This window comes from Equus asinus, chromosome 6 (genome assembly GCF_041296235.1).
Source record: "Equus asinus isolate D_3611 breed Donkey chromosome 6, EquAss-T2T_v2, whole genome shotgun sequence".
Lineage (NCBI taxonomy): Eukaryota > Metazoa > Chordata > Mammalia > Perissodactyla > Equidae > Equus > Equus asinus.
In genome coordinates, this window is record NC_091795.1 from 16,700,640 (window position 1) to 16,721,300 (window position 20,661).

The 20,661-nt window shown below is 58.1% G+C and overlaps 2 protein-coding genes across 4 annotated transcripts; both read left to right on the top strand.

Annotated features, from left to right (window-relative positions):
* Window positions 1–966: 966 nt before the first annotated feature.
* Window positions 967–10,845, top strand: SEMA4C (semaphorin 4C). 3 transcript variants are annotated; one of them, XM_014859145.3, is made up of 15 exons: window positions 967–1,196; window positions 3,221–3,369; window positions 4,853–5,001; window positions 5,378–5,440; window positions 5,630–5,728; window positions 5,826–5,922; window positions 6,046–6,162; window positions 6,257–6,408; window positions 6,492–6,667; window positions 6,975–7,119; window positions 7,205–7,427; window positions 7,554–7,666; window positions 8,643–8,800; window positions 8,876–8,946; window positions 9,076–10,845. In XM_014859145.3, the coding sequence occupies exons 2-15, from the start codon at window positions 3,261–3,263 to the stop codon at window positions 9,903–9,905; spliced, it is 2,502 nt and encodes an 833-aa protein (XP_014714631.1). In that variant the 5' UTR covers window positions 967–1,196; window positions 3,221–3,260; the 3' UTR covers window positions 9,906–10,845. The 3 variants fall into 3 exon arrangements, with proteins under 3 accessions (XP_014714631.1, XP_014714632.1, XP_044628842.1); XM_014859146.3 differs by having other exon boundaries at window positions 1,065–1,196; window positions 3,224–3,369; XM_044772907.2 differs by lacking the exon at window positions 967–1,196 and adding an exon at window positions 2,692–2,712.
* A 1,279-nt stretch (window positions 10,846–12,124) lies between these two features.
* Window positions 12,125–20,638, top strand: ANKRD39 (ankyrin repeat domain 39). The gene is made up of 4 exons (XM_044772920.2): window positions 12,125–12,336; window positions 16,098–16,201; window positions 16,568–16,771; window positions 19,359–20,638. The coding sequence occupies exons 1-4, from the start codon at window positions 12,237–12,239 to the stop codon at window positions 19,500–19,502; spliced, it is 552 nt and encodes a 183-aa protein (XP_044628855.1). The 5' UTR covers window positions 12,125–12,236; the 3' UTR covers window positions 19,503–20,638.
* Window positions 20,639–20,661: the final 23 nt, after the last annotated feature.

Sequence of the window (20,661 nt, forward strand, 5' to 3'; positions counted from 1 at the left end):
TGACTGCACTGGGCTGAAAGTTACCACCGAAGCCTCAGGGCCCAAGTCTCTGCACCTCTGCCCTTTGCACCCAGCCAGGAGGTGGCATCTGTCCCCAGGTGCTGATGGGACAACCTGCCTGGGGTTCCTCTGTCCACCCGCCCAGCTCCGAGAACTGGCTGGCAAGGAGGCCACTCCAGCACCCCCAGGGGGCAAGAGCTACAAGTTACTTCTAGGAGCAGCCCGTGGGCGGAGGCTGGGGGATCTGAAGGTGGTGGTTCTCCTGGCTCCCCTCAGCCCCTTTCATCTGAACACCAGGGCTCATGTCACTTGTTATTCAGCCTTCTAGTGGCACCAGGAGCCATTTCCTGGGGGTAGGCTCTGTGCAACCGGAGTGGAGGGCTGTCTTCACGGCAGCTGGGCAAAGGACACTGAGCAGGGTCCCTCTGCCTGGAGCGTGAGAAGCAAGCGGCAAACTGCCCCGGAGCCTAGGGGGTCTTCTTGGCTGGTGAGGCCCGTTCCAGTCTGACTGTAGGGGCCACTGGGCGTTGGGGCCAAGAAACGAAGCAGAATTTGGAGCCAAAAGACCACTCTGGTCTGCCCGAAGAGAAGCCTCGCTTTCCCCTGCGCCCCAAGGTGGCTTGCCCGCGTTCGTTCCTGTCGCCGCAGCGTGGGGGGCCCCTCAGCCCCATTCCCGAGCCCGGCCGCTCAGCCTGCGGTTGGCCTTGGGGACATTTCAGAGACCGGATGAGTCCGATTCCCCCATGGCGATGCCCGGAGTCCCTCCCCCGCCCCACCTCCTGGCGCTGTGGCGCAGACCGCGACTGCGAGGCGCGGGGAGGCAGGGCACGGGCAGGGGCGGGGGTCCGAGCCCCGGGCCGCGGAGAGGGGGGGCCGGCGGGTCGCAGCCCCCTCCTGGGCGGGCCTTAGCGTCCCGCCCCCGGCCTCCGCTAGACCCCCCCAGCCTGACGTCAGGGGGAGGGGGCGGAGAGCGGCAGCCGCGGTGGAGAAAGAGCCGGCGCCCGCCCCGGTGGCGCGGGGAGCCCGAGCCCAGGGGTGCCGAGCCGAGCCGAGCCGGGCCCGAGGGGCGGTGGCAGAGGGGCAGCGGCGGAGGAGGGCGGGCGCGCGCGGGCGGGCGGCGGCGCGCGGGTAGGGGCGGACCGTGGTCGGAGGCGAACGCGAGGGCGGCGCCCAGGGATTCAAGCCGCGAAGAAGAGGTGAGTGAGGGCAGGGCTGCGCGGGGCCGGAGCCCTGGGGCTCCGGGGCGGCCGCTTTGTCCCCCGACTCGGGCAGGGGCCGTCGCAGGCGCGAGGGCCAGGGTCTAGGGGTGCAGGGAGCGGCAGCGGGGGGAAGCTGTCCGGCCCGAGATCCTTCGTGCGCCCCTCGCGGGCTGCCTCGCGGGGGCTCAGGAACGAGGCGAGCAGTGCCGGCAGCCTTAGGGTCCGGAGGCGCGGACTAGTCAGGGGAGCGGGGCTGAGGGGAGTGGGGGGGGGGTCCCACGGCTGTCCGGTCGGCGGCTGGAATCCTCTCTGGGTCCCTGAACTGCCCCCGCTCCCCCACCTCCGACGGAAAGTTTGGGGCGGGCTGGGACTGAGGCTGATGTTGTGGGATCGGATTTCCCTGCCGCGGCCCCTCGCTGGCCCGCTCGGCCCGCTTGGCCCGCTGAGGAGGCAGCTGGTCCTGGAAAGCCTGCTCCCGACCTGAGCCGGGCCGCCCGAGCCGGCTGGAGCGCTCGCCCTGCGGCCGCGGGAGCGCCGTCCGCGGCCCGCCGCTTGGCGTGGGCCAGGGTGGGGGTCGCACCACCTGGGTCTCGCACTCCTCCATCCCCACCCCGGGGCTGCCCCTGTTTCCCCCATCCTGGGAGGGGTTGGGGGTGGGGGCACCGCTGTGCGGGCAGATCCTCGGAGCGCGCCGCGGGGTCCGCCGGGGCCTGGGGTAAGGGGCAGAGGCAGGGCTGGGGGTGTGTTGGGGACGGGTGGGGAGGGGAACGTGTCCCCAGCCCCCCGCCCTTCCCGCGCTGGGGTACGAGGCCGACAGGGGGCGTCCGCAGGCCGGGCTCCACCACGCTCCCAGCGCCGCCGCTTTGTTTGCATTCAAATCCCCGGAGCTGGGGGAGGGGAGAACCCGGGGGACCAGGATCGGGGTCCTGGCGGGGACCCTTTGTTTTGGGGTGAGCAGGTCCCCAGCTTCGGTGTCTCTGTGCCCAACATCGGAGGGCTAGAGCAGTGGAAATTAACCTAGAGGGCCTGGCCTGGCCTCGCCAAGGTCCCGGGGCCGCAATCCCTGAGTTGGGAAGGTTCGTCAGACCCCGAGGGAGCACAGCAGGCGCCCGCCCTGCGCGGGGCAGCCCCCACGGCCCAAGAGGAAGCCCTCTCGGACTCTCCGCCCGGTCCTCACTGTCCCCCTCCCCCACCTGGGAGCGCCGCGGGGAGAACCCTGGTTAGAGCGGAGCCGCCTCTGTTGTCCCACCGCCCTCAGCCCGAGGGCTAGTGTCTCCTAGGAGGCTTTGCGAGGAACAGGATGAGGCCCCGGTCATTTCCACGCCCATCCCACCCACTTCCTGCCTCCCTTCTTGGGCAACAAAGGGGCCTCGGGAAGCTGGGCCCCTTCAGCTCCCGGCCCCACTTCGGCTCTGCTGATGTGAAACGGGGTTTTGGGCTCTGCCCTGCTATTGTCTGCGCCGGGGGAGGGGAGGGGCTGGAGCCGGGACCCCCCGCACGCCTGCTGCACCAGGTACCCCCTGGGGGAGGCTTTTCCAACCGCCCACATGTCCCCTCACCCTGTTAAGGGGTTTGCGTCGCAGAATTAGGTCTTGGGGCAGGCTGGAGCCCCAGTGGGGCCAGGTCCTGCCTCCAGAGGTTATTTTAAGAAATCCTCGAATCAGTCAGGCCTGAGCTTGGGGGAGGGGGTCCTCTTTTTATTTTCTTGAACAACTTCCTGTTGGAGAGAGGGAGTGGGGAGGGCCTGGAGGCCAGAGAGCGTTTCTTGGAGTGTCCGCTCCTCCAGCTGATTCAGTTCGTCTCCCTCCCCTCAGGGAGACCCCATGGTCCTTTGGAGGCTGTGGAGGTGTGGGAGGGGACTAGGTCTCTGCTCCAAGGAGCGGCAGCGGGGAATCCATGGGGCCTCCTGGGGAGGCCTGATCAGGTCTTCTGTCCTGTCAGTGCCTCCTGGCATGGGCTTTGTGGGCCCCCTTCCGGTCCGTTTGCTCTGGCTGTGATTCTGACCTTTTCTTTTCCCCCAGCAGGGCAGCTGGCCTGGAGCTCAGAGCCGGGGGGTGTGCCATGGCCCCACACTGGGCTGTCTGGCTGCTGACAGTGGGGCTGTGGGGCCTGGGCATTGGGGCTGAGGTGTGGTGGAACCTGGTGCCCCGGAAGACAGTATCTTCTGGGGGTGAGTGCCTGATGTCATGAGGGGAAAGGCCAGTGTGGGACATGGGAGGCCAGGAGGGACTGCTGGGGGAGGCGGGATGCTAAGAAATTGCCCCCTAGACTGTGCCAGCTTTATTCTGTCAGGCTCAAGGCCCACCAATGTGACCTGGCTTTCTAAGAAATGTGAGTGGCCCCAGGGACCCAGAACTGGTAGTCCAGGTCAGGACCTGGATATCCCTCCTTCTGACGCTTAGGGCCCAGCTGCCCCTGTTATGCAAGGGAGAGATCATTCTGCATCGCTCTCCCCATGCCTCTTCCGGAATTATCACTAGCACTGAGAGCCCAGAGAGAAACCTGAGCCAGAATAGGCATAAAGTGAAGGGTGTCACCTTCCCCCCAGCAATACTTTCTAGTTCTCTGTCCCCAGGAGCCCCCTTATCAACTGTAACAGACCCCCTCTGCTGCCCTGGCACTTGGGGCCTTTGGGGCCCTGGATGGGTGGGTGTGTGTGCACGTGCTCATGTTGGGGGACAGTGCACCTGACAGCCCTTCTTGTGTGTACGCACCTGTGTGCAGAGGTGATGTCAGGTGTTTGTATCATCCATGTGCTCTGGGGACCTAGGATGAGCTCACCTCCCACAGGCTCCACTCAGGTGCTAATGAAGCCCTCCCTTGCTGGCCTGTGTCTGGGCCCCTGCTTGGCTCCAAAGACTAACGATGATTTAGGGGGACCCTGAGGACAAGTCAGCAGCTATTTTAGGGGCTGACATAGGAATCCTGAGACTATATGAATGTTGTAGTGCCCTGCATGGTGAATGGCAGCAAGGCTTCCCAGCCATCTCTGGTCCCCAGCCTCTAGTTTCCACTGACTTTCCAGGCCTGGCCTCCCAGTCATGACTCCATCTCCTGCCATCCCTGCTCGTTGCAGCGGCCAGCTGTGCTTGTGCCTGTGGCAGCCTGGATTTGGGTCCTGCTAGAGGGAAGGGTTTCCTAAGACAAAACACTCACACATTCTGAATGTCCTTCCAAGCTGTATCAGGGGCTGGGGCCTGGCTGGACCCCGATGTGGGTGATGGGCAGCAAAGCAAAGACGGAAGCAGCAGCTGAGGAAGCTGGAAGGGGAAGTGCCCGGCTCTGCAGCCAGAGGTGCTGCTGACCCTGAGAGTGAGAGCCATCAGTCTGATGGCTTCCTCTGGCCGGAAGCTGTGGCCGAGATATCCTTCCTTCCTCCTCACCAGCCCAGATTTGCCTCCTCCTGGGCTGGGAAAGGCCAAAGAGGCCTGGAGGGAGTTGTCAGCAAAAGGCTATTCAGAAAATGCCCTTTATTGCCAGTCAGGGGGCTTGGCTGACATCTGCTTGTGGGGTACTGGCTCTAATGTGGGGAACGGGTGATTAGGCTCAGGAGACCATTGTACAGAGCAAGGCTGACTCTGGGGTGAGGGGCCTGGAGCCCCAGGAAGGCCCACCCATCCACAGCACTGCTCACTCCCACTTTGTCCCTGCAGAGCTGGCCACAGTGGTGCGGCGCTTCTCCCAAACGGGCATCCAGGATTTCCTGACGCTGACCCTGACCGAACCGACCGGGCTCCTGTACGTGGGGGCCCGGGAGGCCCTGTTTGCCTTCAGCGAGGAGGCTCTGGAGCTGCAAGGAGTGGTGAGAGGTGGGGGAGTGGGAGGTATACAGGCAGGGTAGAGAGGCAGGACCCAGAGGGGCTCCGCTTGGTCAAGCTGTCCTCCTAGCCCAGCTGCCCCCGTCCCATTCTCCTCCCCCTGTGGGAATCTTCCTCATCTCCAGGACCCACCCTTGGCAGAGTGAACATGTTGCTTTCCCCATGCCTGGGGGACTCACTGAATTCTGCTGCATTGGGGCGGTTTGGGGCTTCTGTCCTCAGCTGAAATAAGTGCCTAGAGAATCGGGACCATGTGTTCTCACTTGGTGTCCCCATGTTGCTGCCATAGGCCATGTTTGTGGCACATGCCCAACAGTCTGTAGCTGTGACGTTGCTCATGTGCCCCCTCCCTGTCCCCAGATCTCGTGGGAGGCACCAGCTGAGAAGAAGGCCGAGTGTATCCAGAAAGGGAAGAGTAACCAGGTGGGTGCTCAGGACACTGTCCGGATCGCCAGAGCCCCCGGTGCCTCCCGCTGACCAGGCCTCATGGCACACGCTGTCTCCCCAGCGCTCACTCCATCTGTCCCAATGCTAGTCTGGGTCCTGCTCTTGGTCCTTGTGTCCCTATGTCCCAGGCTCTCATCCTTTAACTGGATGCCTTTCTCTTCCCAGACGGAATGTTTCAACTTCATCCGCTTCCTGCAGCCATACAACACGTCCCACCTGTACGTCTGCGGCACCTACGCCTTCCAGCCCAAGTGCGCCTACATCGTGAGTGCTCCTCCTCACCCCTCAGCCCCCTCCTCGCCCCTCTCTGTACCCCTGGGCCCTTCCGCATCTCAGGCTTGTTGTCTCTTCCCTGCCCCAGGACATGCTCACCTTCACTTTGGAGCGCGGAGAGTTTGAGGATGGGAAGGGGAAGTGCCCCTATGACCCAGCTAAGGGCCACACTGGCCTCCTTGTGGGTGAGTGGCTGTCCCCACTGCAGGCTGGGGGAGGCGCCCAGGACTTGTTGGTGCTGTGGGGCCATGTGGCTGGAGTGCATCTTCACCTCACGTCTGGCCTGGCTGACCCTCTGTCTCCCACAGACGGCGAGCTGTACTCGGCCACGCTCAACAACTTCCTGGGCACGGAGCCTGTTATCCTGCGTAACATGGGGCCCCACCACTCCATGAAGACGGAGTACCTGGCCTTCTGGCTCAACGGTGAGCCCCGAGGAGCTGGCCGGGGGCCTGGGGGAGCCGAGGGTGGGAGGCACCGCAGGGCCTCGCTCTGCTAACCCTCCCCCGCTTCCCTTAGAACCTCACTTTGTAGGCTCGGCCTACATTCCAGAGAGTGTGGGCAGCTTCACGGGGGACGATGACAAGGTCTACTTCTTCTTCAGTGAGCGAGCAGTGGAGTACGACTGCTACGCGGAGCAGGTGGTGGCTCGCGTAGCCCGCGTCTGCAAGGTACAGAATCCCGCGGTGGGGAGCCCTGGGAGCCCTGCTGGCCTGGCAGAGCTGACCGGCAGTATCCCCTTGCCATCTGCCAGGGAGACATGGGGGGCGCACGGACCCTGCAGCGGAAGTGGACCACGTTCCTGAAGGCGCGGCTGGTGTGCTCGGCCCCCGACCGGCAGCTCTACTTCAACCAGCTGCAAGCGCTGCACACCCTGCAGGATACCTCTTGGCACAACACCACCTTCTTTGGGGTTTTTCAGGCACGATGGTGAGTTGGCCAGGAATCCTTGGGGGTGGGGAGGAGCAGCTGTGCGGGTTTAGGGATGGTTTATGGGTGCAGGCCTCGGAGAAGTCCCAGTGGTCAGTTGTCCGGAAGCCAAGGAGGATGTTGGCACCTGCCCCTCTTCAGAGCTCCCTGCGGGAAGTGGGCAGTGTCCCATACACTTCAGAGCTGCCATCACATTGTTGTGCACATGGCTGCTTTGGGCTGGGCCCTGCCTTCCTGCTTTGTGTCCTGAGCTGGGCTAAAGGGGGCACTAGGCCTGACCCTTGGGGTCCCTCCCTTGCTGTGACAGGGGCGATGTGGACCTGTCAGCAGTCTGCGAGTACCAGTTAGAAGAGATCCAGAGGGTGTTCGAAGGTCCCTACAAGGAGTACCGCGAGCAGGCCCAGAAGTGGGGCCGCTATACCGACCCAGTCCCCAGCCCGCGGCCCGGCTCGGTGAGTGCTCGGGGCAGGGGTGCGCTCCTGCCCTCAGCTCCAGTGCCATTCCCACTGGGCTGACAGCTCTCCCCACTCAACCCAGTGCATCAACAACTGGCACCGGCGCCACGGCTACACCAGTTCTCTGGAGCTGCCTGACAACACCCTCAACTTCATCAAGAAGCACCCGCTGATGGAGGAGCAGGTGGGGCCTCGGTGGGGCCGGCCCCTGCTCGTGAAGAAGGACACCAACTTCACCCACCTCGTAGCTGACCGGGTTACGGGACTTGACGGAGCCACCTATACCGTGCTGTTCATTGGCACAGGTGGGCACGTGGGCACGGCTGCTGGAGGCTGGGTGAAAGCCTGTGTGCCCAGGGCAGGGAGATCTGGAAATGCCCCAGGGTCCTGGCGCCCTCCCATTTACATCTGTCTTGCCCCAACCCCCACAGGCGATGGCTGGCTGCTCAAGGCTGTAAGCCTGGGGCCCTGGGTCCACCTGATCGAGGAGCTGCAGGTGTTTGACCAGGAGCCGGTGGAAAGCCTGGTCCTGTCCCGGAGCAAGGTAGTAATCGGGCCCCACACACCGCTGTCCCTGAGCCTTCTCTAGTCTGGTGCTTGGCCACTGCAGGGGTGGGAGGCACGAGCACACCTCGTGGAGCTTGGGGCCGGTTCCAGGAAACACAGTGCTAACGGAATCTGCGCTCGTAGGGGTTATATATAGCCAGGTCCCTGCAGGGCTGCCTTCCCAGATTTGGGCCCTGGCAGCTGCTCTGCACACCTCCTTCAGACCCCTCGAGGTTGTACGATGCCTCTGCTACCTACATCCTCTTCCCAGAGGGTGCCGCCGTCGGCCGAGCCTCAGGCTGCACTTGTTCACGATGTCAGCTTTCGTACCAGGCCCCCACTGCCCCCCACCGCTTTCTTGTCCTCCTGGATCAGCAGGGATCTGGTGGGGGATCTGTTGAGATGCGAGTGCTGCTTGCATCTTACCCTCATGCAGTCCTCTTCTGGCCTGTTTGTGGCACCCTGAACTTTCGTGGGCTCCCCTTTTACCAACTGCTGTGGCTCAGATTATTCCCCAGAACATGGAATAATGGCAGAAAGAAAGTCTGTGGTTGAAGAAACACACAGATTGGCAACCGCCATTCAAACAGGAAAACACCTTATGCTGTGCTGATGCTATTGTGAGGGCTGGCGGGCCTTGCGGAAAACGGACTTCCTGCACTATTTATACTGTGCTGGAGTTGTGTGTGTGTGTGAGTGTGTGTGAGTGTGAATGAGCATGATTATACTTCTCGGCCTCACAGTTCTGCTGTTCTTTCTAATAAGGTCACGTCTCTAAGGTGCTTAAGATCGGGTCTGGATTGCAGTAAGCCCTCCCTGCGTGCCTGGGTCCTTAGAGTTTGCTCCTCAGAATGGTGGCACTGCCCTCCTCCTCCCTTTGGCCCCGACTGTCCCAGTGCTCCCCGCAGCACTCCAGCTGTCCCGGCCTGGTCCTGGCCTGGCTGACCCTCCCTTCTGCCCCACTTCTCTGGCAGAAGCTGCTCTTTACGGGCTCGCGCTCTCAGCTGGTCCAGCTGCCCCTGGCTGACTGCATGAAGTACCGCTCCTGTGCAGACTGCGTCCTTGCTCGGGACCCCTACTGTGCCTGGAGCGTCAACACCAGCCATTGTGTGGCCGTGGGTGGCCACTCTGGGTGAGTGGGGCTCTGCCCGGGCTGGGACCAAGAGGGGAGAGCCGGGATGCTGACCAACTCTGCCTGCTCCTCCAGAGCCCTGCTGATCCAGCATGTGACAGTCTCAGACACCTCGGGCATCTGTAACTTCCGTGGCACTAAGAAAGGTAAGCCATCATTTTTGTCCCCCTCCCAGTGGCCTGGGCCCTGGGCCAGACCTAGAATACCTGCATCAGCACCCCTTGGCCCCGGGTCTCCTGTCCTGACTCTGCTCTCTCTCCTCTCTGCTGCTGCAGTCAGGCTCACACCCAAAAACATCACAGTGGTGGCAGGCACAGACCTGGTGCTGCCGTGCCGCCTCTCTTCCAACCTCGCCCACGCCCGCTGGACCTTCGGGGGCCGGGACTTGCCTGCGGAACAGCCTGGCTCCTTCCTCTATGATGCCCGACTACAGGCCCTGGTCGTGATGGCAGCCCAGCCCCGTCATGCTGGGGCCTACCACTGTTTTTCGGAGGAGCAGGGGGCACGGCTGGCTGCAGAAGGCTACCTGGTGGCTGTGGTGGCAGGCCCATCGGTGACCCTGGAGGCCCGGGCACCCCTGGAAAACCTGGGGTTGGTGTGGCTGGCTGTGGTGGCCCTGGGGGCCGTGTGCCTGGTGCTGCTGCTGCTGGTTTTGTCACTGCGCCGGCGGCTGCGGGAGGAACTGGAGAAAGGTGCCAAGGCAGCAGAGAGGACCCTGGTGTACCCTCTGGAGCTGCCCAAGGAGCCCACCAGTCCCCCCTTCCGGCCCGGCCCCGAAACCGACGAGAAACTCTGGGATCCTGTTGGCTACTACTACTCCGACGGCTCCCTCAAGATCGTGCCTGGACACGCCCGGTGCCAGCCTGGGGGTGGGCCCCCTTCTCCGCCTCCGGGCATCCCCGGCCAGCCCCTGCCTTCTCCAACTCGGCTTCACCTGGGGGGTGGGCGGAACTCAAATGCCAACGGTTATGTGCGCTTACAACTGGGGGGCGAGGACCGGGGAGGGCTCGGGCACCCCCTGCCTGAGCTCGCCGACGAACTGAGGCGCAAGCTGCAGCAGCGCCAGCCTCTGCCAGACTCCAACCCCGAGGAGTCCTCGGTATGAGGGGATCCCCACTGCGAAGGTGGGCGCGGCGCGGGAGGTGCAGCTCCTCCGTTTGCACAGGCACCAGCTACCTCAGGGACATGGCGCGGGCACCTGCTCTGCCTGGGACAGACCCTGCCCAGCACCCGCCCGGCCATGAGGACCTGCTCTGCTCAGCACGGGCACTGCCACTTGGTGTGGCTCACCAGGGCACCAGCCTCACAGAAGGCATCTTCCTCCTCTGTGAGGGGCTGTGAATCACAGACACATGGGACCCCAGCAGCCAAAACTTTTCAAGGCAGAAGTTGGAGATGTGGGTGTGTTTGTGTGTCTTTGTGTGTGTGTGTGCACGTGCATCTGCGTGCATGTGACATAGTCTTCCTTTCGGTCCAGTCTCCCCTTGGAGAAGTGGCTGTGTGTCTGTGTGTATGATGTGGTCTTCCTTTCTGTCAAGTCTTCCCTTGGCCTGGGGTCCTCCTGGTGAGTCTTTGGAGCTATGAAGGGGAAGGGGTCGTCTCACTTTGCCTCTCCTACCCCCCTGTCCCAGTGTGGGGCAGCAATGTACATATGGGGGTGGGCTGGGCAGGGTGCTGTGTGCCCCTTTTTGGGGGAGTGAAGGGCTCTGGGGTGGGCCTAGTCCTGCTCCTAGGGCTGTGAATGTTTCAGGGTGGGGGGAGGGAGATGAAGCCTCCTGTGTGTTTGGGGGGAAGGGTGGGGGGGCCTCCCACTTGGCTCTGGGGTTCAGTGGTATTTTATACTTGTCCTCCATTACTGGGCTGGGAAAGGTTGTGTGGGGGAGGGGGAGGGAGGAGAGAGGGTGGGCACGCTGCAGATGTCGCACATCCTCTCCCAGCCCTAGGAGGAGGGCTCCTAACAGTGTAACTTATTGTGTCCCCGCGTATTTATTTGTTGTAAATATTTGAGTATTTTTATATTGACAAATAAAATGGAAAAAATTAAACTGTTACTGTGATGGGGATGAGACATTCGGGCTAAAGCCTTCTGCACGCCAAGAGGGAACGCTCCCTGTGGGTTGAGGGAGGCCCAGCTGGCCCCACCTCCCCGTAGTCCTGGGGCAGCTGCCCCTTCTGTGGTCCCCGCCTGCCTGCATCCCTCTCCAGAGGGGGCACGGCCCAGGTTCCAGTGTTTTCCCACAGTGGTGGCTCTGGGGCTGGGAACCAGACCAGGGCTGCAGCCTCTTGGGAGCCAGTCTTGGCTTCTGGCCAAAGGGAGAAGTCAGAGCACTGGGAGTCAAAGCTGGAGAGGAGCGGCCTGGCCTCCTAGAACTCTGGGAGGGGAAGTGGGGACGCCTGGCTGAAGGAGGGGAACTTACTCCATCAGCTTGTGTGGAGGCGCATCTGAGGATGGGCTCCCAACTAGCTTAGCGGAGGAAAGATTACTTCCAGCTTTCTACTCTCCAGGAATATCGGAGTCGTAAACGCTTCAGCTATGTGGGACATGGAACCTTCCCCACTGCCACCCAGTGTGCACCAAGCCACTGTCCTATGGAAGGAGTGGTACAGGCCCCAGCCTGGCTTCTGTAATTCGTGCCCACAGACAGGGGCAGTGGAAGTAAAGCGTCTGAACGTTTGACTGGTCCGGGGGGCCCGCTGTGGCTGGGGGTCCTCAGCTGTAGGGAAGAGGTGGGATCTGCGTGTGCTAGCTGCCTGCAGGGTGCCTAAACGTCAGCCTGAGGATGTCCGGACATAGAAGATGGATTCAGTAAACTAGGCGTCCACTGTGGGGTTAGGGGCTCTCGCACAACCCAAGGCCCTGTCCCCGCCCTTGGGACTTACCTGCAGATGCTCGTAGGGGCAAGATAAGTTGTGGCCCCCTGCCTCCCACGGGTATTCAAGAAACCAGCGGGAGGGGCGTGAGGAGGGAGGGCGTCGCGGGGCCTTCCAAGCGGTCCCTGCGCCGCCCGCCCGCCCGCGGTGAGACATCTTTCTGGGCTGGGGGTGGTGCGGGAAAGGGAGCGCGGTCCTCGGGGTGCGCCCGGCGACTCCCTGCCCTGGGACGCCCGGTGGGACGCGGAGAAGTGGGGCCCGGGCTCTGGCGAGCGTTCCATAAACGATCCGGGCCGCGCGCCCGCCTCCTGCCTACGCCGCCCCGGCCGGGCGGCCCGCCCTGCCCGGATCCCGGCCCGGGAGCCCCGGCGCGCGCCCTCCGCTGGGCCTCGGACGCCCTCGCGCGGCCGCCCAGGGTGCGACCCGACGACCGTCCCCGCCCCGCCCCGCCCTGCGATTGGCTCCCGAGCTGAGGCCTGGGCGCGCGACTGGCCGGCACCCGCGCCCCCGCCTCTCCCGCCCGCCAGGCCGCGCGCCACTGCCGGTGGGCCGACGCCGAGCCCCGATGGCGGCGCCGCGGCCCCGCGCCGATGGGCCCTGCTGCTCCCAGCCCAGCGCGGCGGCTGGCGTGCGGCAGACGCTCGACGAGATGGACTTCGAGAGGGGTGAGGCGGCGCGGCCCTCTCGGGCCTGGACGGGAGGCTCCCGGGAACCGGGGCCCCGGGGGTAGGCGGCGGGGGCCCGGCCGGGCCGCACCCGGGCCTCCGGGCCTGGTCGGAGGGCCGGCGGGCGGCAGGCGCACGGCTTCCGCGTTAGGGAGAGCCAGCCGGGGCGTGGCCCGAGCTCGGCCCTGAGAAACGTCGCCTCGCGTGCAGGGGGGGAAACTGAGGCTTTCCCAGGTGACTGGGCGACCCTGGGAGACTCTGGCCTGCTCTGGTGCCTGGGAGGGGCGGGACAGCAGAATCTGCGGCTGGGGCGCTGCGCCCACCGCGTGGGGATGGAGCTTCAGACGGGGGAGGAGGGGGACTCTGTGAAAGGACTAGAGCTTTCTGAGCCCAGGTGTGGCCGCCGGCGGACGCTTAGGATATGACAAAGACGGCCCCCAGGCAGGTGATGTTCTCCCCACCTATGGGACCCAGAGCTCTTGCCCCAACTATACGCGATTGTGTCACCAGTAGAAACAGAGTCAGGCTGAAAAGCAAGTCCCCGCTCCTGGGGAAGCAGTGTGTCATCTCTCAGCGCAGAGGCAGCTCCCGCAGTGGCGAGGCTGTCATCAGTGGGGTGGATGCTCCTGCTTTCTGTGCTTCCCTGTTAGCCCTGCCCGCTTCCCCCCACCTCTCCTCCTGCCAGACTCCGGGCTACCGAATTCGTTCCCTCCTCGGCCTGCCTGCTTCCCCTCTTGCCTTCTTAAAACGTTTTCGCACAGAAGCCTTTTGAAAGTTTTAAATCAGATCATTTCATAGCTTTTAGAATAAATCCAAATTCCCTACTTGGCCTCCATAACTCTGATGGAATCCCTGCCTGTTCTCTGCCTTACTTTTATTTCTCATCCTTTTCTTCCTCCAATCACTATATTTCAGTTTTGTTTTGGTTTCTCAAATATGCAGGATCTCTCCTGACTTAAGGCCGTTGTACTTGCTATCCCGTCTCCTTGGGATGAACTGCCTGCAACCGTTAGGCCAGCTAATGCTTTTCCTTCAGGTCTGGGTTCAAATGTCACCTCCTCAGAGAGACCCCACCCTGAACACCCCATTCTCAGCTGGGGGCACTTCTACCCCTCAAGGGTCTCTGGCGCTGTCTGGAGACATTTTCGGTTGTTAGAACTGGGAGGGTGCTACAGGCATATAGTAGTTGGAGACCAGGGATGCTGCCTACGTCCCCAGAGCAGCAGACAGCTCCCATAACAAAGAGTCATCTGGCCTCAAATGCCCAGAAACCTTGCCCTCTCCAAAGCAGGGCCCTTCCCCTCCAGGTAACTCTGACTCATCAGCCTTCTTTCATCAAAGCAGTTTTTACAATCTGACAATTATTTTGTTTGCTTACTCATTTATTATCTATTTCCCACAAAGGGGAAAGAGCCTTGGCTCTTTTGTTGTGTGGATTTTTTTTTTTGCTTCAAATCGTATCTTCTCGGGCTGGCCTGGTGGTGCAGTGGTTAAGTGCACACTTCCGCTACGGTGGCCCAGGGTGGATCCCGGGTGTGGACATGGCACCACTTGGCACGCCATGCTGTGGTAGGCGTCCCACGTATAAAGTAGAGGAAGATGGGCATGGATGTTAGCTCAGAGCCAGTCTCCCTCAGCAAAAAGAGGAGGATTGGCGGCAGATGTTAGCTCAAGGCTAATCTTCCTCCAAAAAAAAAAATCGTATCTTCTTTCTGGGTTCATTTTCCTTTTTCCCAAAGTACATTCTTTAAGGGTTTTTTCACTGAGCATGCTTCCCCAGAGCATGCGTGCGTGTGCACGCACGCACACACACACACACACACAGCCAGGTATAAAATTCTATGTTGACATTTTTTTCCCCCTCAATCCTTTGGAAGTATTATTCCTCTCTCTTCTTGTGTCTGCTTCTGCTGTTAAGAATTCTGCTGAGGGGCTGGCCCCATGGCCAAGTGGTTAAATTTATGCGCTCTGCTTCAGCGCAGCCCAGGATTTCGCCGGTTCGAATCCTGGATGTGGACATGGCACTACTCGTCAGGCCATGCTGAGGCGGTGTGCCACATACCACAACTAGAAGGACCCACAACTAAAAAAAAAAATACCCAACTATGTACCAGGGGGCTTTGGGAGAAAAAGGAAAAATAAAAGAAAGAAAGAAAGAATTCTGCTGATAATCTGATTGTTATTTTTCAACGGGTGATGGTCTGTTGTTTTTGGTAACTTTAAATGTTCTCTTTATTCTTTTCTTTTTCCTCCTCATTTTTGTGAGGAAGATTGGCCCTGAGCTAACATCTGTTGCCAGTCTTTATTTCCCAACACCACACCCCCCCACCCCCCCGCCGCCCGCCCCGTACATAGTTGTATATCTTAGTTGCAGGTCCTTCTAGCTGTGGGATGTGGGGCACCACCTCAATGTGGCCTGACGAGTGGTGCCATGTCCGCACTCAGGATCCGAACCCTGGGCTGCCGCAGTGGAATGTGTGAACTTAACCACTCGGCCATGGAGCTGGCCCCTATAGTTTTTTTTTTAATTGAGGTAACATTGGTTTATAACATCATATACATTTCAAGTGCACATCATTATATTTCGATTTCTGTGTAGATTACATCATGTTCACCACCCAAAGACTAATTACCATCCATCACCATACACAGGTGCTATAGGGCATTTTTTAAAGTTGCCTCTCCTGGCCCTTACAGGGTTCATTTGTCTGGATCAGCTTTTATGACAGACCCAGATTATGACAGATTCTTAGCTTGGGGGTTTTGCTCCCAAGGGTGATGTAGATAGAGGTCCCACATCTTCAAGTTGCATAGTCAGGGTATCTGACTTTTTAGGTTTCTTCTTTGCTGTCTTCTCACACCTATTCAAAATATGTCTTTTCTCATTTCCTTTAGGTTTCTGTTCAAATGTCACCTTATCAGAGATGCCATCCCTGATCATTGCTTATATCTCTTCTCTGCTTTATGTTTCTTCATAGCACTTAGCACAATCTGACTTTTTTTTTTTCTTGTCTGTCTCCTTTAATTAGAATGTAAGCTCCATGAGACCAAAATTTGCGGGGTGGGAGTGTGTCTTTTATTCTTAGCTGAGCCCAGTGCCCAGAATGGTACACGGGAGGCGTTCCATAGCTAGTTGCTGACTTGAATGGAGAGCCTGGGTGGCAGCCCACCTCGTGCTGCTCTTCAGGGCAGGAGAGCGGAGACATTCAGGCCCGGTTCCTGTGTGACAGGCACCTCCTGCCTCCAGCTTTGTGCAGAGCCTTGTTCTGTCTGGTCCCTGTCTGCACACGGCCTGCGGCCTTCCTCCCAAGCCTGCTCAGAGGATCGAGCCAGGGTCCCTGAGATGTGTGTCCAGTTCCGAGGGCTCTGGACTGCAGATTCGGTGCCTGCTCACCACTTTGCCCATACTTTTCACCTTGTTCTGGCACGTAGCAATTTCCTTTTCTTGCTTTTGAATTTGACTATATATCCAAACATCCTAAACATTACTTTATCCAACATTTGTGTGTTTGAAATGGGAGGAAGGGATTTCTGTGTCTGCCCAATCCTCCTGCCTGATCAGACAGGCCCCTCGTCTGTATTGTTCACGGCTATGTCACCAGCACCTAGGACAGTCCTCGGCACAGAGGAGGTGCTCGGTTAGTATTTGTTCAACGAGCGAGTTCCCAATTTTCTAGATGAGAAAGTGGAGTTTAAGAGGTAAAGGAGGTGCAGAAAGTCCCCGCTCACTCAACGTTACAACCTCGGCTGTCTTTCTGCAGGAATCTGGTCGGCCGCCCTGAATGGAGACCTGGGCCGAGTGAAGTATTTAATCCAGAAGGCAGCTGACCCCAGTCAGCCCGACTCGGCTGGCTACACCGCGCTGGTGAGGAGCCCGGGGTCAGGAGAGCGAGGCCTGCTCTCTGACGGGGGCTGGCGTTTACCTTCCGTCTTCCCCCTCCTGCTCTTCTCTCCCAGCAGGGTTTCTGTGTTAAGCGTCATGTGAACCTGGGTTTTTAAATTAGTGTAGTAATGCTTAACGTCAATCGTAACTTCATTTTCATCACCATCCCCGTTTTCCAACTGAGGAAACTGACACTGGAGATGAAGAAGCTTGCCCAGGTCACACAGCTAGTGGGGGTGGCACCTGCGACGATTCCAGGCCTCTCGTCCCAGAGCCGCTGCTCGCAGCCTTCCACCACCCCGTCACCTGCCTGGGTTCCACTGTCTGACTGCTCTCTGTTCCCTGCAGCACTACGCCAGCCGCAATGGGCACTACGCCGTGTGCCAGTTCCTGCTGGAAAGTGGGGCTAAGTGTGATGCCCAGACCCACGGTGGGGCCACTGCTCTCCACCGGGCCAGCTACTGTGGCCACACTGACATCGCACGGCTTCTGCTTTCTCATGGGTCCAACCCCAGGTTGGTAGATGATGATGGCATGACCAGTCTGCATAAGGTAGGTCCCCTTTCCCCCTCAGAAACTTGTTTTTTGCCATTATAAAAGTTATAACATGTTCACTGTAGAAAAAAATGAGGAAAACACAAAAGCATAAAGTAGAAAATAAAAATCATTTGATATCTCAGTGCTCACCTATCATTACTTTAGGATTAATGTCATTTTCCTGTGCGTGTAAATTAGAATTAAATGTGCAGCATCCTTCTATTTTTCTTGCCCTTAGTGATATGTTGTGAATGCTTTTCCATGTAATTAGTTTTCTGAAACTTGACCCTACCTGTCCTGTCCTTATGGTCCACTTCCATACGTAATCATTCAATTAATCGTTTAATTAAACGTTTTCCAACTAGAAATACCTACACATGCTAAACAGTTTGAAGAGTATGAAACAGTAGGGAGCCGGCCCGGTGGCACAGCAGTTAAGTTCACACATTCTGCTTCGGCAGCCCGGGGTTCACTGGTTCGGATCCTACACACTGTTTGTCAAGCCATGCTGTGGCAGCATCCCACATATAACGTAGAGGAAGATGGGCACAGATGTTAGCTTAGGGCCAGTCTTCCTCAGCAAAACAAAGAGGAGAATTGGCGGCAGATGTTACCTCAGGGCTAATCTTCCTCAAAAAAATTTTTTAAAAAGTATGAAACAGTGTGCCATGAAACTGAGTTTCCCTTCACCCTGACCCCTAGTCCGTCGGTCTTCTAGGTCACTTCCCTTAAGTGAGAAAAATCACTTTTACCAATTTCTTATGCATCTTTGAGAAGTGGTTTGTGCGTATTTATGGCGTACGTGTGTAAATTTATTCCTCTCTTGCTCCCACCTGATTTTCTCCCAGTCAGTGACGGTTGTAGACAGCAGTTCTGGTCACGCAATACCTTAGACTCCTTCAGAGGTTTGTACCAAGTCCTTAATCCGGTCTGCAAGCCCCTGTGGGGCTGGCCCTGCCTACCTGTCCAGTTTGTCTTGCACTCTCGTCCCCTTGTCCCCTCCACTCAGGCCCTGCTAGTCTTCCTCACTCTCTTGACCCTCCTGCTCTGTCACTCCCAGGCCGTTTGTAGCAGGCTCTTGCCGTCTGGAAGCCTCTCCTCTCGCGTTTTTCACGTGGCTTGTCTCTCCTTCCTTCTGGACCTCAGCTTCTGCCTCACGCCCTCAGAGCCTCCTGTGCCTCAGACGGGGGTGCTCACCCAACTGTCTGCCCCCAGCACCTGTCCTTGACTTTTCCTAACTCCTCCCACTGAAATGCCCTGCTTGGGCTCTGACTCTCTGGAGTCACAGGGACTTGCCCTTGTTCACCAGGGGGAGCCCCAGCACTGCGCACAGATGCTCAGTGAGTGTGTGCTGGTGAACAGCTGGATGCTGTGTTGTGTTCCAAGACACTTGGCAGGTGGAGGGGTGGATTGCTCATTTCCCGATGGTCTAAGCTGGTGGCGCTCAGATGTTTTGCTGCCGCACCTCACGTGAGGGACGTTTTCCAGCAGGACACCACCGTGATACAGCTGGCTGGTGACACCCATAGCTTGCAGCATTTTCGATGCTTCTCCATCCCTTTTCCTCTCATTCAGAGAGCTGAAATGTGTGAGGAATATGAATTGTTCTTCTTTCTTTGTGTTTTTCTTTTTTTTTTTTTAAATGCTATTTGCAAACGTTGGCACTTTTTTGCAAAAAGTTGTTCAGAATGCATTTCACAACTGCTCACAACATACCACTGCCGAAATTGAGGCCACAAAATTGAGTCCCCTGGGTCTGTGCTCATTAGGAGGAGCTGCTAAATAAAGATGTGGATTCAAGTTTGAGATGCTGGGTGCCACTAGTATTAATTTGGCTGCCTCTCAAAAGCGCCGGTGGCCCCTCGGTTGGGAGGGTAGGGAAGGCAGCAGTGTAATGTCATTATTGAGAGGTCAGACTTTGAGGTCACCCAGACCTGGTTTTGAACCCCCAGGCTGCCACACTACCTCTGTGACCTTGGGTGAGCTACTCAACGTTTATAAGCTTCAGGCCCCTTATCTGGAAAATGGGAACAATGATAGTTCCTACCTTTGGTGGTTATTGTGTAAGTTTAAATAAGACAATCTATGTAAATCACTTAACTTGGTTATTTTTTGGAGGAGGTAGCTTAGAAATTGACATCCAGATTCAGATTCTCTATCTCAAAGGAGAAGAAGAGGAAGCTGGGGACCTGAGCGCATTTTTCTCTGCTCATCTGAAAGTTCCCAGAGGGCAGGGGCTGTGTGTGAGGTATCTTGTGCCCACGGCGCCCAGCACCGTGTAGACGATCTGAACGTTCGTAAAAGGTGCTTAGAGAGCCAGGGTTCTGTACTTCTTTTGAATGTGTAGACCTGGGCCAAGAAGAGTGGCCACTGAGCAAAGGACTCAAGAAAGGAGAACTCAAGCTAACTGCCAGAAAGGCGCTGGAGCACTCTGGCAGTGTATGCAGATCAGGAATCTGGTAGGAATCGGGGGCAGTCTCCAAGAGCCAGCGTCTCCATTTCCAGGAGGCCCTTTTTAGGAGCAGGAGATCGCCAGAAGTGGCGCACGGAAGAGCAGGGCCTGGGTGGGCATGGCTTCTGACTCGGGCCTCTCTCTCCGCAGGCTGCTGAAAAGGGTCACGTGGACATTTGCTCCCTCCTGTTGCAGCACAGCCCAGCCCTGAAGGCCGTCCGGGATCGGAAGGCACGACTAGCATGTGACCTGCTGCCCTGCAACAGTGACCTGTGGGACCTGCTGGCCAGCTGAATCCCTCCCTTCTGTCTCAAGCTGCCATTCAAGGGACACAGACTAGCTGTCCAAGCCCCCATCTTGGTCGGCGTCCATGCTACAGGGTGGGAAACTGAGGCCAGAAGACCCAGGAAGAGCCCCATTCTGGCCACTGTGGAAGCGAGGGAATGGATATGGTGGGGCCGCACGGCCTAAGCCTGGACAAGTGATCGTATTCCAAATTAGTTCATATGGAAACATCTATCCATTTGGAAAAAATAAAGTTATATATCCTCACCTCATCCCATGCACAAAGATAAATTTTGAGTAGATTAAAGACCTAAACAGAAAAACACAAAACTCTGTGAGTATTAGAAGAAACTATGGAAGATACCACAAATTATTTTTTTTAAGATTGGCACCTGAGTTAACAACTGTTGCCAATCTTTTTTTTATTTTTTTCTGCTTTATCTCCCCAAATCCCCCCGGTACATAGTTGTGTATCTTAGTTGCAGGTCCTTCTAGTTGTGGCATGTAGGACGCCGCCTCAACGTGGCCTGACGAGTGGTGCCGTGTCCACGCCCAGGATCCGAACCTGCGAAACCCTGGGCCGCTGCAGCGGAGCACGCGAACTTAACCACTCAGCCACGGGGCCAGCCCCGATACAACAAATTAGAAGCTGCTTTCTAGCCATGTGACCTTAGTGAAGATCCCTTTACCCGTCTGTCCCTGTTTCCTCATCTGTAAGATGAGCATGATTATAGTCAGGCCTCCTCCAGGTCAGCGTGGGGTGAAATGAGTATGTGGAGACAGTGTCTGGCACTGCACGCAGTGTGTCAGAGCCCCCACTGCCCCAAAACCTCAAGGCGCGTGTTTAGACCATAATTGAAGTGCTGTTGCTTTGTTCTGTTTTGTATTGCTAATGACTAGTGAGGCTGAACACCTGTCTTCTGTGAACTTCGTGTCCATACCATTGAAAAAGGTTTTTTTTTGTTGTTGATTCATAGGAGTTGTTTATGTATTTTGGATATTGCTCCTTTGTGTTATATATATATATATATTTTCTTTCTCTCATGCTATCACTTGTCTTAACTTTGTCAGCATCTGTTCATGGAAATGGTACAACCACTGTAGATGGCAGTTTGGCAATATATATTAAAATTTAAATGATCAAGGCCAATAATTTGATTTCTCTAGC